This window comes from Pelobates fuscus, chromosome 6 (assembly GCF_036172605.1).
Source record: "Pelobates fuscus isolate aPelFus1 chromosome 6, aPelFus1.pri, whole genome shotgun sequence".
NCBI classification, from domain to species: Eukaryota; Metazoa; Chordata; class Amphibia; order Anura; family Pelobatidae; genus Pelobates; species Pelobates fuscus.
In genome coordinates, this window is record NC_086322.1 from 250,586,587 (window position 1) to 250,601,512 (window position 14,926).

At 46.2% G+C, this 14,926-nt stretch overlaps 1 protein-coding gene across 3 annotated transcripts in view; it reads left to right on the forward strand.

The window, feature by feature from the left end:
* Positions 1-14,926, forward strand: part of IFI35 (interferon induced protein 35) — a 135,152-nt gene that overhangs the window by 78,951 nt on the left and 41,275 nt on the right. For all 3 annotated transcript variants that reach the window (XM_063458928.1, XM_063458929.1, XM_063458927.1), the window contains 3 exons: positions 10,219-10,363; positions 10,633-10,736; positions 13,941-14,124. In XM_063458928.1, coding sequence (XP_063314998.1) covers positions 10,219-10,363; positions 10,633-10,736; positions 13,941-14,124 — 433 coding nt within the window. The remainder of the gene's footprint in view (positions 1-10,218; positions 10,364-10,632; positions 10,737-13,940; positions 14,125-14,926) is intronic.

Sequence of the window (14,926 nt, forward strand, 5' to 3'; positions counted from 1 at the left end):
ACAAATCTGTTTAATGGCAGCCACAACTGGCCTTATATGCAGGTCCCCATGCAAGGGGCACTCCCCCCTGGACATGAGAGTAGACTACAGTAAAAACATAAACAAGATTACATTGACTCTCAGGTCCAGGACACTGCCATACAAAATAGGTCAATCCCTCCCCTATGCCTGGGAGATAATGGAGTCCAGCACTATACTAAACTCAATTATCTCCAAACACACAAAAACACACATTTTTACAAACCCCTCAAATGACCTTAAAACACACAAAACCCACAAAAGTTACATCCCCTGATAGCCCTGATCTGGGTGACCAACATATCCAAAAATCACCCATATCAGTTCAAAGGTTCAGGAATTTCCTGGAAGTCTAATGTTTTACTGCCCGCACGCATGGTTCCATGCCCAAAACAGTTCCAGAGAATCAGGGCTCGCGTCGGTCTAGTTTGGTAGTTTTGAAAACGAGCGAACTACCAAACATAGTCAATGTTCTTACCCTGGAGCTTGTTCACCTCATCCAGACGAACAATTTCACGAACAGTGAGAACCGTTCCAAAATGTTAATAGGTGTTAACAAGCTCCCGGGTGGTCCCTGGTTCGTGCAGTTGTTCGGTAGTCGAACAAGACAATGTTAGAATAGGAGGGGAATACAATCTACTGAACAGAATAGCAAAAATGCACGAACAAGATCTTTTGTGAGCCTTTTTGCATGGCCCATGGTCCGGGGCAGGAGGCTGGCAAACAGGCCCCTCCAAGAACACGTGACAAGGTTTTCTAGAAAACATTTTTATAATATTTTATAATATTTTTTTCTGTAATAATTTTTTCAATTTTTATTCATTCAACTGTATCCTGCACAAGTGATTCCAGGGAAGGGGCAGTGTCACCCCATAAATTGACACTAGGTTTACACACTTAGAGCCAGTTACCAAAAGGCCCTAAATAAGGTGAGCATTTCAAATTTTATCTATATGGATACAATCATTATCTAGGATGCTACACTTAGATTGAAATATCTGTGTCTTTTGCATACGTTGTGGAGAGGAACATACGCACTTTTCCTTGGAGAGAGGGGTTGTGTGATCTACCCTAAAAGACACACACGCCTGGAAGTTTAGAGCCTTAAAACTAGAAAAGGCTCAAGAAAATGTGAGTTTATAAACATTTTTAACTCACAAAACCTCTTGCGACATTACTTAATATACTGCACTATTATTTGTATATATTTTTTTCTGTTTTTTCTATATGTTCATTATACTAAAGTGAGACATAGAGGGAGGGTAAGTGTTTTTGAGCACTTTTGAAAAATTCACTTACCTCACATGTAAATATAGCGCTGCACTCTTAAAAACATAAGGCTTGGAAGGTGGAAACACCTTTTAAGCCTAAAGTTTTTATTGTTTTTTGGTGATTATTTATGTGTGGTGGGTTTTAAAGGACCACTCTAGGCACCCAGACCACTTCAGCTTAATGAAGTGGTCTGGGTGCCAGGTCCAGCTAGGGTTAACTAATTGTTTTATAAACATAGCAGTTTCAGAGAAACTGCTATGTTTATCAATTAGTTAAGCCTTCCCCCTAATTCTCTAGTGGCTGTCTCACTGACAGCCGCTAGAGGCGCTTGCGTGATTCTCACTGTGAAAATCACAGTGAGAGCATGCAAGCGTCCATAGGAAAGCATTATGAATGCTTTCCTATGTGACCGGCTGAATGCGCGCGCAGCTCTTGCCGCGCGTGCGCATTCAGCCGACGGGGAGGAACGGAGGCGGAGAGGAGGAGGAGAGCTCCCCGCCCAGCGCTGGAAAAAGGTAAGTTTTTACCCCTTTCCCCTTTCCAGAGCCGGGCGGGAGTGGGTCCCTGAGGGTGGGGGCACCCTCAGGGCACTCTAGTGCCAGGAAAACGAGTATGCTTTCCTGGCACTAGAGTGGTCCTTTAAGGAGTACCCACAAAGTGTATACAGCAGCTAAAAAATTTTTTCCAACTTACACGTTAAAACTTTATAGCGTCACCAATTCCACACCTTTTGTGTATATCCACTCATAGGTTAATGTATATATTCCTTTATAGCTCTGTATGTCTAGGGGAATATTCACTAAGTATTGTATAGGTAAAACAATTAATTTCCCATCAACCCCTCCTGTTGTTCACAATACCCATGTAACAAATTGTGAACACATAATACCAATTTGGTACAATACCTATCCCTCCTCTGTCAACCAGGGTATAGAATTACTTTGTCTGCCTTGTGATCTGGGCCAGAAAAAACTCACAATGGAGAAAAACTCACATTGGAGAAAACCTGACCGTACAGACACGTCATTTCCAGCCTGGGTTAAGGTATAGTTTAATGATGTAGTGGTGTGACGCCTTAAGTGGGTAACCGGTACCCAAAACTCCAGCTACAGTCACCCCACCCTAAATACATACCTGGAAATAAGGTGGGCCCGAACAAGGAGCCCAGGACGCCAAGGTACCAGCGTCAAATGTTAATAAGTCTAAGGGTTTGCAGTAAGTACTTAACTAGTATTAATTACATACGCAGAGATAAAAATAATTACCAAATATGCAACAATTCTTTCAATGTTGCCTAGTCAATCCTCCATATCATTATTTGTAGGATCTCATTAATAGAAAGATAATTTCATTTACTGTACAAAGGCAAAAATAGCGACAAAAAGTAGAATAACAGGAAGAATTCCCCATAGTCCCTTCTTTGCTTTTACCGTATATACTCGAGTATAAGCCGAGTTTTTCAGCACATTTTTTGTGCTGAAAAACCCCAACTCGGCTTATACTCGAGTCAATAGTCTGTATTATGGCAATTTGCATTGCCATAATACAGACAGGGGCTGTGGGGGCTGCAGAGAGCGTTACTTACCTTTCCTGCAGCTCCTGTCAGCTCTCTCCTCCTCCGCCGGTCCGTTCAGCTCTTCTGTCAGCTCACAGTGTAAATCTCGCGAGAGCCGCGGCTCTCGCGAGATTTACACTGGGAGCTGACCGAGGTGCTGAACGGACCGGCGGAGGAGGAGAGAGCTGACAGGAGCTGCAGGAAAGGTAAGTAACATCTCTCTGCAGCCCCCACAGCCCCCTCCTACACAGTGCCCATCCACTGGACCACCAGGGAAGGAGAGCCCCCCTCCCTGGCCAGCTAGCAAGCAGGGAGGGGGGACGAAAAAATTTATATATAGCAATAATAATAAAAATAATAAAATAAAAATAATAATTAAATAAAAAATTATAATAAAATAAAAAAATAATAATAAAAAAAAAATTTAATGAAACAAAAAAAATATTAAAATAATAAAAAATAAAAATGCCCACCCCCCACCAAGGCTCTGCATCACACTCTGCATTACACACACACATACACACACTGCATTCATACAAACACACTGCACTCATACACACACACACTGCACTCATACACACACACACTGCACTCATACACACACACACTGCACTCATACACACACACACTGCATTCATACACACACACTGCATTCATACACACACACTGCACTCATACACACAGCATTCTCATACACACACACTGCACTCATACACACAGCATTCATACACACACACTGCACTCATACACACACTGCACTCATACACACACTACACTCATACACACACTGCACTCATACACAGCATTCTCATACACACACACTGCACTCATACACACAGCATTCATATACACACACTGCATTCATATACACACTGCACTCATACACACACTGCACTCATACACACTGCATTCTCATACACACACTGCATTCTCATACACACACACTGCATTCTCATACACACACACTGCATTCATACACACACACTGCATTCATACACACACACTGCATTCATACACACACACTGCATTCTCATACACACACACTGCATTCTCATACACACACTCTGCATTCTCATACACACACTGCATTCATTATATACACACACTGTAAATAAATATTCAATTAATATAATTTTTTAAGGATCTAATTTTATTTAGAAATTTACCAGCAGCTGCTGCATTTCCCACCCTAGTCTTATACTCGAGTCAATAAGTTTTCCCAGTTTTTTGGGGTAAAATTAGGGGACTCGGCTTATATTCGGGTCGGCTTATACTTGAGTATATACGGTACTTCCAAATAACCTGCTGATCTAAGGGTCCAATCAAATTATCATGATGCAAGCCAATAGGAGGTAAAGGAATATTGAGGCTGCATAGTAAATGTTGTCTGTCTACTATTAGGGGTGGAACACTTCTCTATGCAAGCAAGTTCAAGGCTAGTGGAATCTATGCTTAACACACTCGACATACATCAAAAACATACATTCTACATCTGTCTCTCGGCCAGCTAACTCTTCCTCTCTCTTCGGTTAACTCTACAAAAATGTTAAATCGAATCCTGTACAAGGCTTAAGGTATATCGCCCCTTGACGTGCTTGTTTCTCAGCCGGTGCTGTAGGGTTAACGGTTTGTGCCTCCTCGTTTGCGAAGGTTAGGACTGGGGGGGGAAGAATAGTGCACGTACTTGCACATACATTGCGATACAGTGACCTGTAAAACATATAAATAGGCATGAGAGTAGTGCAAAAGGAGATGGTGTGCACGGTTTCCCTACCCTACCTTTTTTCCCCCCCTTTTGTTTTTGTGTTTTGTTTAGCATTTCCCCCCTGACTATGGCCCATTTTGAGGGGTAATGTGTATGGGAGTTAGCGAGAGGTGGGAACTGCACCTATTCATGTTTACTGCGTGTGTGGGGTAGATAGTCTTACAATCGGAGCCTCGTTCTCCGTCAGTCCAAGATCAGTAATTCCATGTCTTGTAAAACGTGACACTTTTTGCAAGCTGTGGCGTTTATGGTTTCACCCTCTTCCATAGATTTTGCTCCTTTTCTGTCAGGGCTTACCTGAGTTGGAGTCTGTAGCGCAGATATATGTGCTCACCCTTGCAAGTAAACACAGGCCAAGGTGGTCAGGTAAGAATTCACCTGGCCTGTGAGTTGGTGCACGGGGGCTGTGCAGGATGATGCTCCAAGTCGCAGTGCAGATATGGACATAAACAGGAGAATCGTCGTTGGTAAGCCAAAGGTCAGTGGGTGCCAGAAATCAGGATAAATCAGTAGAGAGCCCAGGTCAGAGGATGCCAGAAGTCAGGGTACACAAAATAACAAGCCAAGTTCCGGAATCAACAGGAGAACACTGGAACACGAAACAACAATACTTGAACCAGAGTCAATGAACTGACACTGCCCTCAGGGAGAGGCAGTGTCTTATACCTGGCTAATCAGTGATTAGCCACAAGTGAACCATGAGTGACAGGAGCAGTCTCAGATAACGTCCAGCCCCCCAGTGCTGGATACAAGGCAAGAGTTGGTTCCAGTAATCCTTAATGGTTCCAGTAATCCTTAGTCTGCTTATCTTCAGCAAACTGTTTGTAGGCTTTCTTGTACATCATATTTAGAAAAGGCTTCCTTCTGTGACAACAGCCATGCAGACCAATTTGATGCAGTGTGTGGGATATGGTCTGAGCACGGACATGCTAACCCCCCACCCCTTCTAGCTCTGCAGCAATGCTGGCAGCACTTATACATCTATTTCCCAAAGACAACCTCTGGATATGACGCTGAGCACGTGCACTCATCTTCTTTGGTTGTCCCTGGCGAGGCCTGTTCGGAGTGGAACCTGTCCTGTGAAACCACTGTATGGTCTTGCCCACCGTGCTGCAGCTCAGTTTCAGGGTCTTGGTAATCTTCTTATAGCCTAGGCCAGTGATGGCGAACCTATGGCACGCGTGCCACAGGTGGCACGCCGTGCCCTCTCTGTGGGCACGCGGCCACAGGTCCGCCATCACTGCAGAGTAGGTACCTGCCTGCCCGAAACGGCAGGCGCCTACTCTGCTTCCGTGTCGGGAGGCAGGGGGAGGGATCTGTGATGCTGATCCCCTGTCCTCCCGCGCGATGCTGTGTGGAGTGTTGCCGAGCGTTACCATGGCAACGCTCCACACAGCATCGCGCGGGAGGACAGGGGAGTTGCTTCACAGATCCCTCCCCCTGCCTCCCGACACGGAAGCACTGCCTGCCACCACCGGACCACCAGGGATGACGGTACCACCACCGGACCACCAGGGATGGCTGTGTCCCCCCCCCCACTTCATTAAAGGTAAGAAGGAGGGAGGGGGGGTATACACAGCACCCCTACCCCCCCAGAAGTACCCTTACCCCCCCAGCACCACCCCTACCCCCCCAGCACCACCCCACCCACCCAGCAGTACCCTACCCCCCCCAGCACCACCCCACCCTCCAGCAGCACCCTACCCCCCCAGCACCACCCCACCCCCCAGCAGCACCCTACCCCCCCAGCACCACCCCACCCCCCAGCAGCACCCTACCCCCCCAGCAGCACCCTACCCCCCCAGCAGCACCCTACCCCCCCAGCAGCACCCTACCCCCCACAGCACCACCCCACCCCCCCAGCAGCACCCTACCCCCCACAGCACCACCCCACCCCCCCAGCAGCACCCTACCCCCCCCCCCCAGCAGCACCCTACCCCCCAGCAGCACCCTACCCCCCCAGCAGCACCCTACCCCTCACAGCACCACCCCACCCCCCACAGCACCACCCCACCCCCCACAGCACCACCCCACCCCCCACAGCAGCACCCTACCCCCCACAGCAGCACCCTACCCCCCCAGCAGCACCCTACCCCCCCAGAAGTACCCCTACCACCCCAGTAGTACTCCTACTCCCCCACAACAGTACCCCTACCACCCCCAGCAGTACCTCTACCCCCCAGCAGTACCCCTACTCCCCCACAACAGTACCCCTACTCCCCCACAACAGTACCCCTACTCCCCCACAGCAGTACCCCTACCCCCCCACACCCCTACCATCCCCCCAGCACCCCTACCATCCCCCCAGCAGTACCCCTACCCCCCTCAGCAGTACCCCTACCACCCCCAGCAGTACCCCTACCACCCCCAGCAGTACCCCTACCACCATCAGCAGTACCCCTACCACCCCCAGCAGTACCCCTACCCCCCCACACACAGTATCCCTACCCCCCACAGCAGTACCCATACCCCGCCAGCAGTATCCCTACCCCCACACAGTACCCCTACCTCCCCAGCAGTACCCCTACCCCCCCACATCACCCGTCTCACACACACACAGCACCCCCCAAACACACACACACACACAGCACCCCCCAAACACACACACAGCACCCCCTCACACACACACAGCATCCCCCTACACACACACACAGCATCCCCCTACACACACACAGCACCCCCACACACACACACACACACAGCACCCCCCCACACACACAGCACCCCCCCACACACACAGCACCCCCCACGCACACACAGCACCCCCCATACACACACACACACACAGCACCCCCCATACACACACACAGCACCCCCCCATACACACACACACAGCACCCCCCATACACACACACACAGCACCCCTCATACACACACGCACGCACCCCCCCACACACACGCACCCCCCCCCCCCCCACACACGCACCCCCCCCCCCCCACACACACACGCACCCCCCCCCCCCCCCACACACACACGCAATTGCCTTGTTGGCACTTTAAGGAAAAAAAAGTTGGCATGTATTGCGGTTTGGGCACTCGGGCTCAAAAAGGTTCGCCATCACTGGCCTAGGCTATCTTTATGTAGAGCATCAATTCTTTTTTTCAGATCCTCAGAGACTTCTTTGCCATGAGGTGCCATAATGAACGTCCAGTGACCAGTATGAGAGAGTGTGAGAGCGATAACACCATATTTAACATACCTGTTCCCCATTCACACCTGGGGCAGAGCTGTTTTGAGAAATTTTAGGTGACTTACTAAAAACAGCTTATGTAATTAAAACAAGCACAGTGTACATATCTTATTTATACAGACTGATTTCTAAACATGTTTATTGTGGTTTAAAAATGAATAATTTAATTATTGTTGTGCAGCTCTGTTATACACTTAGACAGACCAACAATATGAAGTAGGTCCCAAAATAGGGACTGTCCCTCCTAATAGGCAGAGCCAGATTACACATAGGGTTCAGTTAGGGGCATAGTGGGCCTGTATTTATGTCTGGAACTCTGTCACTATCTTTGAGAAGATCCTTTCGGAGATAGCCCTCAAAAGATTTCCCTGCTGAACCCTGTTCTAGGAGTGGACTAAGAACTTAGGCAAATCGATTGAAGACCGACGCTACTGGGAGCCCATCTAAGATTGTTTAAACTGTAGAGAACAGAACCCCCCAAACCAGCCAATAAACTATACAAGTTAAAAATAAATATATGGTCTGTTGCGGACTTGTGCAGCATGTGACACAGCCCCTGCTTAGTTTTTCCATAGTGTGCACTGTTTGAGTGAGCTTGAGAAGTGGAAATATGACAGCGGCAAGTTGGTATAAGGGAATACACCTGCTTAAGCCTTCCATAGCATGCTGCCCTACAGAATTTAAAGGGATCTACTAAGTAAAAGAGGGGAGGAAGGGAGGGAGCCAAACATTTGGCATTGAAAGAGTCATTGGGGATTGAGAAAGACATATAGGGGGAAACTAAGAGAGACAAAAATGAAGGATCTGACCGGAATACACATGATGCATTGGGGAAATTGAAAGATACACACACTTGGTTCACAGGTTTGATGGAAACATCACACATGGGAGGGGGGTTGATACTTACCTGGGATAAAGGTGGAATGTAGAGAGAGGAAGTTGAGAAAGATACACATTTTGGGTACAGGGAAGAAGGTGAGAGACACAATCTTGGAGTAGTGTCACGTCTAAACATTTGTTATGAAGGAACACAACTGCAGATTTCGTATAGTTTGAATATTTATTAAAGAAAGTAAAAGGTAAAGACTTTAATTCCAAATTACAGGTACTGTAGCTTTAAGTAGTAAACGATAACTGAAGTCCACAATTACAGGCACTGTAGCTTTAAGTAGTAAATGATAACTGAAGTCCACAGTTATAGGCACTGTAGCTTTAAGGAGTAAACGATAGTAAATTGCAGACACTGAATCAATAAGGAGTCTCTTAGTAGAGTTAACGGTTTAGGTGATAAGTAATTACAATAGCTGTTCCATACTTTAACTGAAGCAAGACAGATGCAGATCACTGATATGAAGTATGAGTTGAAGTTAGCTGTAACGGGATTGTTTTTACCGAAGGACTTTTGGAGACAGGTAATAACAGCTTTTAGATGCAACTCTTATCACATTGGTTTTACTTAGCTTCCGGCATATAGAACACTGGTTCCCGAGATCTCCTCAGAGGCGTATGAAGAGTGTTTAATCTTTAGTCGTGGATGAGGAGAGGTGAAGGGAACTTTGCAGAGTCTTTCAGTCCGGTCTGGTAGAAGAGGCTTTCACAACGAAGTTGTAGCCGGGTTGTGAGTAAGGAACGTAGTTCAATAATCCAGCCTTGATCAGCTGGTGCAGTCAGATTAAATAGGCAGACCGTGTCATACAGGGGTGTGGCTAGGCTCCGTGGAACCAGGAAGTAAGAGGATACCATAGTTAAGGCATTACAAGTAGAAGGAGATTGAGAGAGGCACACACTTGGGGTACAGGGGAGATGAAGAGAAACACACACTTGATATAAAGGAGATGGAGAGAGACACACATTTGGGTACAGGGAAGGAGAGAGACACAACCTTATGGTAAAAGGAGATGGAAAGAGACACACACATGGGGTACAGAGAAGATGTATAAAGACATACACTTGGGGTAAAGGTTAAATGGAGAGAGGCATACACTTGGGGTCCAGGAGAGATGGCAAGAGACACCCATTTGTGGTGCAGGTGAAATGGAGAGGAAAACACAAGATGAGCTGGAGAGATAGAGAACGGGACACACACAAGGGGCTAGAAGGAGACACACAAAGAAGGGACATGTCATGTAAACTGGAGTAGAGTGGTCCAGGTGCTTCTCAATGACTCGGAGCGCAGCAGAGTGCAGTGTGAGTTCTGGAAAATTGAAGGAGATCTTAAAGTGGTCTCCACTCAGTAAAGGTACAAATCACTACACTCTCCCACCAAACCACTAGGGAATGCCCTTTACTGCAACACACTCAAACAACCCCATTCACAGAACAGAGCCCCTAGGGGGGGTCCCAATTTGACATATCAGATATGCCTTATGGCATAATGAAAGCTAGTAGCACTGATTTAGTATTCTTATATTCTCTAGGTCTCTGCATCTGGCAAGGAGAGGAAAATGGTATTCAAAGGAAATGTATTCAAGAATATGTCAAAAATCCAGATGAGAGTCAATCATCAAATCCTTCACTCTGTTGTGGGGGGAACAGCACTAATTACATTTGAGAAACCAGAAGGTGAGGCTAAGCATACTACAGAAATCAGATTTTTGAACTCAAACTTGCTTGAATGTTTCCAGAAATATTTTAGTTTATGTAAATCAATAAAATTAGCATGGCTAATGTTATTTGTTGAATATCTAAATGAGACTTGTTAAAACATTTTTTTATTTTTTGCTGAAATGAAGAAAAATCATTGTCAAAATGCATTAAATGAGCTTGGATGTAACATTATTATTATTATTATTATTATTTTTAAAGCTTAAATGCATTTTTCTTGTCCTTAGTTGCTTCAAATGTAATTGGAAAGACACATATAATACCAGTTGAAGACTATCGAATTAAGGTGATGGCAGAAGGTGTTGAACTCCTGGTGCTACATTCTCTCGGTGTAAGTACAACTTGTGGGTAACAGAATACAATATGTAAATTCAACCTTAACCCCTTAGTTACTAAGACTTTTCAAAGATTTCTTCCAAGATTTCTTGAGTTTGAGACTAAAGCTTTTATGGCACTTATACTATGTGTTTGTTTCACCATAAACTAAAAGAATGATCCAAGCACGTTGCAGTGGTTATGGATGCCAGGAGTGTTTCAGACCAGTTTTGAATTGTTTGACTTTTTACCTGGGTTCTTCAGGACACGGCTCCTTGCCTCCACTACTAACACGGGAGAGCTAGAAGTTCTGTTAGTTCTCGTGAGATAAGCCCTACAGTGCAGGAGCAAGGCATTGGCTTATTACTATGAGGAGGTCAAGTAATTTTATTTTACTAAATAATATTCCTTAGAATGCTGTGTATATGTAACACAAATCGTCACTTGTGTTTACATTGACCCTGCTGCTTTGATATGTTTAAGATATTGCATTTTTACCTTGCAAACCAGGAAGTAATGGATCTCAATTGTAAGCTTATAGCTACTACAGTAAGATCAGAGGAGAAACAGTAAGAGGACCAATTAACAGCTTGCATTGGCATATGTATAAAGGGACACTTTAAACATTCCAAATCACAACATATAATTGTAGTGTTTTAATGCATAGATGGTGTTCCATTTCTCAGACAATGTAAAATATGGCCAGTTCTGAGAAATAGTAACATTTACATGTGGCAAAAACAGCCCTGCCTGACAGCCACTAGGGACAATTCCTCCTTACATCGTTTGATTTTTGAAGGTATTCACGCTTTGGTATACTGAGGATGCATTGCATTAGAAATACTTCTCATAGAGAAGGGTTGAATTTAATACTTTTCTATGAGAAACTATGCATGAAAGCAGTTCGGCAATTGTTGTGCATGATTTGCAGCCACATTAATTGTCTAGGCAACATTTGTTATAGGCATGGGCGTCCGCAGGAATTCTTCCGGGTGGGGGGGAGCATAATTGTTATGACATCCATGCTTGGTCCCTTTTTGACAGTGTCATGAAGGGGAGGAGCATAGTCATTATCACATAAAGCCAGGGTGAATAGCATTTTCACAACTATGGTGTCAGGAATACATGTTTGTATTCCTGACACTATAGTGTTCCTTTAAGCAAATTAAAGGAACATTCTGGTCACCATAACAACTTCATCTAAATGAAAATGCTATGATGCCAGGAAGCCCCTCTGTGCTCTCTTTCCTTTAAGGGGTTAAACCACTCTCAAATGGTTTAACCCCAAAGGCTTCCTCCAGCTCCAGATTTCCAGGTCGCTCAGTGGTATTCGGCTTCTGAAACGGAGTGTCAGGAAGTGCAGATTGACGTCAGGCATGGGTGCTACAGATTGGCTAGAGTTGTCAGTTGACGCTCTAAGCCAATCGCTAGGTCCCGGTTCATAAAAATGTTTTACTTTTTTATGAATGGGGAGATACTGATTGGCTTAGAGTGCCAGCTGACCGCTCTAGCCAATCAGCGACACCCCTCCCCAGCGGCCCTCTGTGTTTCCTGACACTCAGTAAATAAAAGTGAACACAGTAACACTGATATTTTTTTACCTGGGGAGATGAGAAGGTCCAAAGTTTCCCTGCCAGGCCCAGGTACCAAAGCCTTATAAAGTAGAGGGTTCACTTCACTTGTCCTTCCTGCTCCAATCTCCTTTTCTTCTCCTTCATTTGACACAGTCTTCTTTTTCTTCTGACACTGTCTTCTCTCCTCCTTGGCTCCTTCTGCTCCTTTACCTTTCTGCTTATTGTGCTCCCCCTTCTGCTCCTGTCTCTCTCTGATCTTTCTGCTCCTTGCAGACCCTTTCTGCTCCTTTTCCTACTTTACCTCTGTGCTCCTTGCTGTCCCTTTCTGCTCCTTGCTACCCTTTTCTGCTCCTTCTCCTACTACCTTTGTGCGCCTTCTGATTCTTTCTGCTCCTTTACCTTTGTGCTCCTTCTGTCCCTTTCTGCTCTTTGCAGACCCTTCCTTCTCCTTGCAGACCCTTCCTCCTTGCAGACCCTTCCTACTCCTTGCAGACCCTTCCTTCCCTTGCAGACCCTTCCTGCTCATTTCTGTTCCTTCGCCTACTTCACCTTTGTGCTCCTTCTGTCCCTTCCTGCTCCTTGCTGCTATTTTCAGCTCCTTCCTGACCCTTTCTGCTACTTCTACTTTACCTTTGTGCCGCTTTACCTTCCAGCTCCTTGCAGACCCTTCCTGCTCCTTTCAGACCCTTCATGCTCCTTGCAGACCCTTCCTTCTCCTTGTTGACCCTTCGTGCTCCTTGTTGACCCTTCGTGCTCCTTGCAGACCATTCCTGCTCCTTGCTGCCCCTTCCTGCTCATTTGTGTCACTTTGTGCTCCTTCTCCTACTTTACCTGTTGTGCTCCTTGCTGTCCCTTCCAGATCCTTGCTGCCCCTTTCTGCTCATTTCTATTCCTTCTCCTTTCTGCTCCTTCCTTCTCCTTCTCTTACTTTACCTCCCCCATGCCTCACTTCGATGATCTGTAGGCTATCTCTGCCCCCTCTCCCCCCCCCCCCCATATGCCTCACTTCACTGATCTCTAGGCTATCTCTGCCACCCTCTCCCCCCCCCCCACCATATGCCTCACTTCACTGATTTCTAGGCTATCTCTGCCCCCCATATGCCTCACTTCCCTGATCTCTAGGCTATCTCTGACCCCCCCCCCACATGCCTCACTTCCCTGATCTCTAGGCTATCTCTGTCCCCCCACCCCCCCCCATATGCCTCACTACCCTGATCTCTAGGCTATCTCTGCCCCCCATCCCCATATGCCTCACTTCACTGATCTGTAGTCTGTCTCTGCCCCCCCTCTCCCCCCATGCCTCACTTACCTGATCTGTAGGCTGTCTCTGCTGGCTGCATGTGTTGCTCCCCTGTGGATTCAGTCAGAGAGAAGCAGGGATAAGATGCAGCTTCCTATCCCTGTCTCTCTCCATACACAGCACCACCTACTGGTGCACTGTATTTTCAATCTTACACGAAAATTAGCAGAACAAGCTGAAAAATGCAGGGGGGGCAAATGCCCCCCCTTGCCCTCCCCTGTGGACGCCCATGGTTATAGGTACAGTTATAGAAAGCATATTACTTTGTACTTTATCCACTGTTCATGATTGTTTTGATTCACTATTTTATTACTTCTGACTACTCACTAATTTTTTCCTATGACAGCTGGATATGAGCCTGAGTTTTCAGAAGGTTCTGGTTTCCAATCTTCCTTCATTCCCAGAAGACTTACTAATGGACAAATTAGAGCTGTTTTTCTCTAAGACAAAAAATGGTGGCGGAGAAGTGGAGAAAAGAGAATTTATAGCTGACTGCAGGAGTGTCATTCTTACATTTGTGAGTCATGAAGGTAAATATCTGATCGCTTTTTACAGATATCGTAAGGATAAAGGAAATTTGTAGTGTAGAAAGCTTTAAAGCGGCACTGTCATGCCGAACTTACCTTTCCTCAATCTCTTCCTCTTCTCCCCCTCTCTCAGGATCTGTTCTTCTTTTCTTCCTGTCTTCTTTAGTTTTCTTTAAAATCATAAGACAAAGTAGGGACTCTTTGCCTTATGGAGGTGTCCTCCGCTTGACCAGCTCTGACCAGCGGAGGAGCAAAGTGTGCTTCATTTCCGCTGGTCAGAGCAATTTTCCCATGATCCCTAGCTTTCCTCCCTGTTCCCACAATGCTTCCTGTCAGTATTGCCTGTCACTTAGACAGAACGCCGGCAAAACTGCCGAATTGCATCCTAACAGAATGAGAGTTTCCATTCGTGTTAGGATGCAATTCGGGACTTTGTTCAGATCGCAATTTCATTCGAATGAATGAAACTCTGATCCTATTCATGCTGTGGCTGCATCTTGCAGCCGCTTAGTAGATAGCTCCCTAATTCACACGGTATCAGGGAGCTATCTACGAAAAGGCTGAAAGACCTAAATTGGTCTTTTAGCCAAATTTACTAATACTAATTAAAGATTACTTAGTATTAGTAAATTATGCCCCTACTCGCTATACCGCGAGTAGGGGAATGTCTATTAAACATTGAGCAGCCTGTGTCCTCCCCTCCGGCCCCCACCCATGGGCGACAGGTGGGGACCCTAAATGACAATGGGTGGGGGGGCTACTGTCCTCCCCTCCCCTGGCCACGACCCCTGCGCGGTGGGTGGGG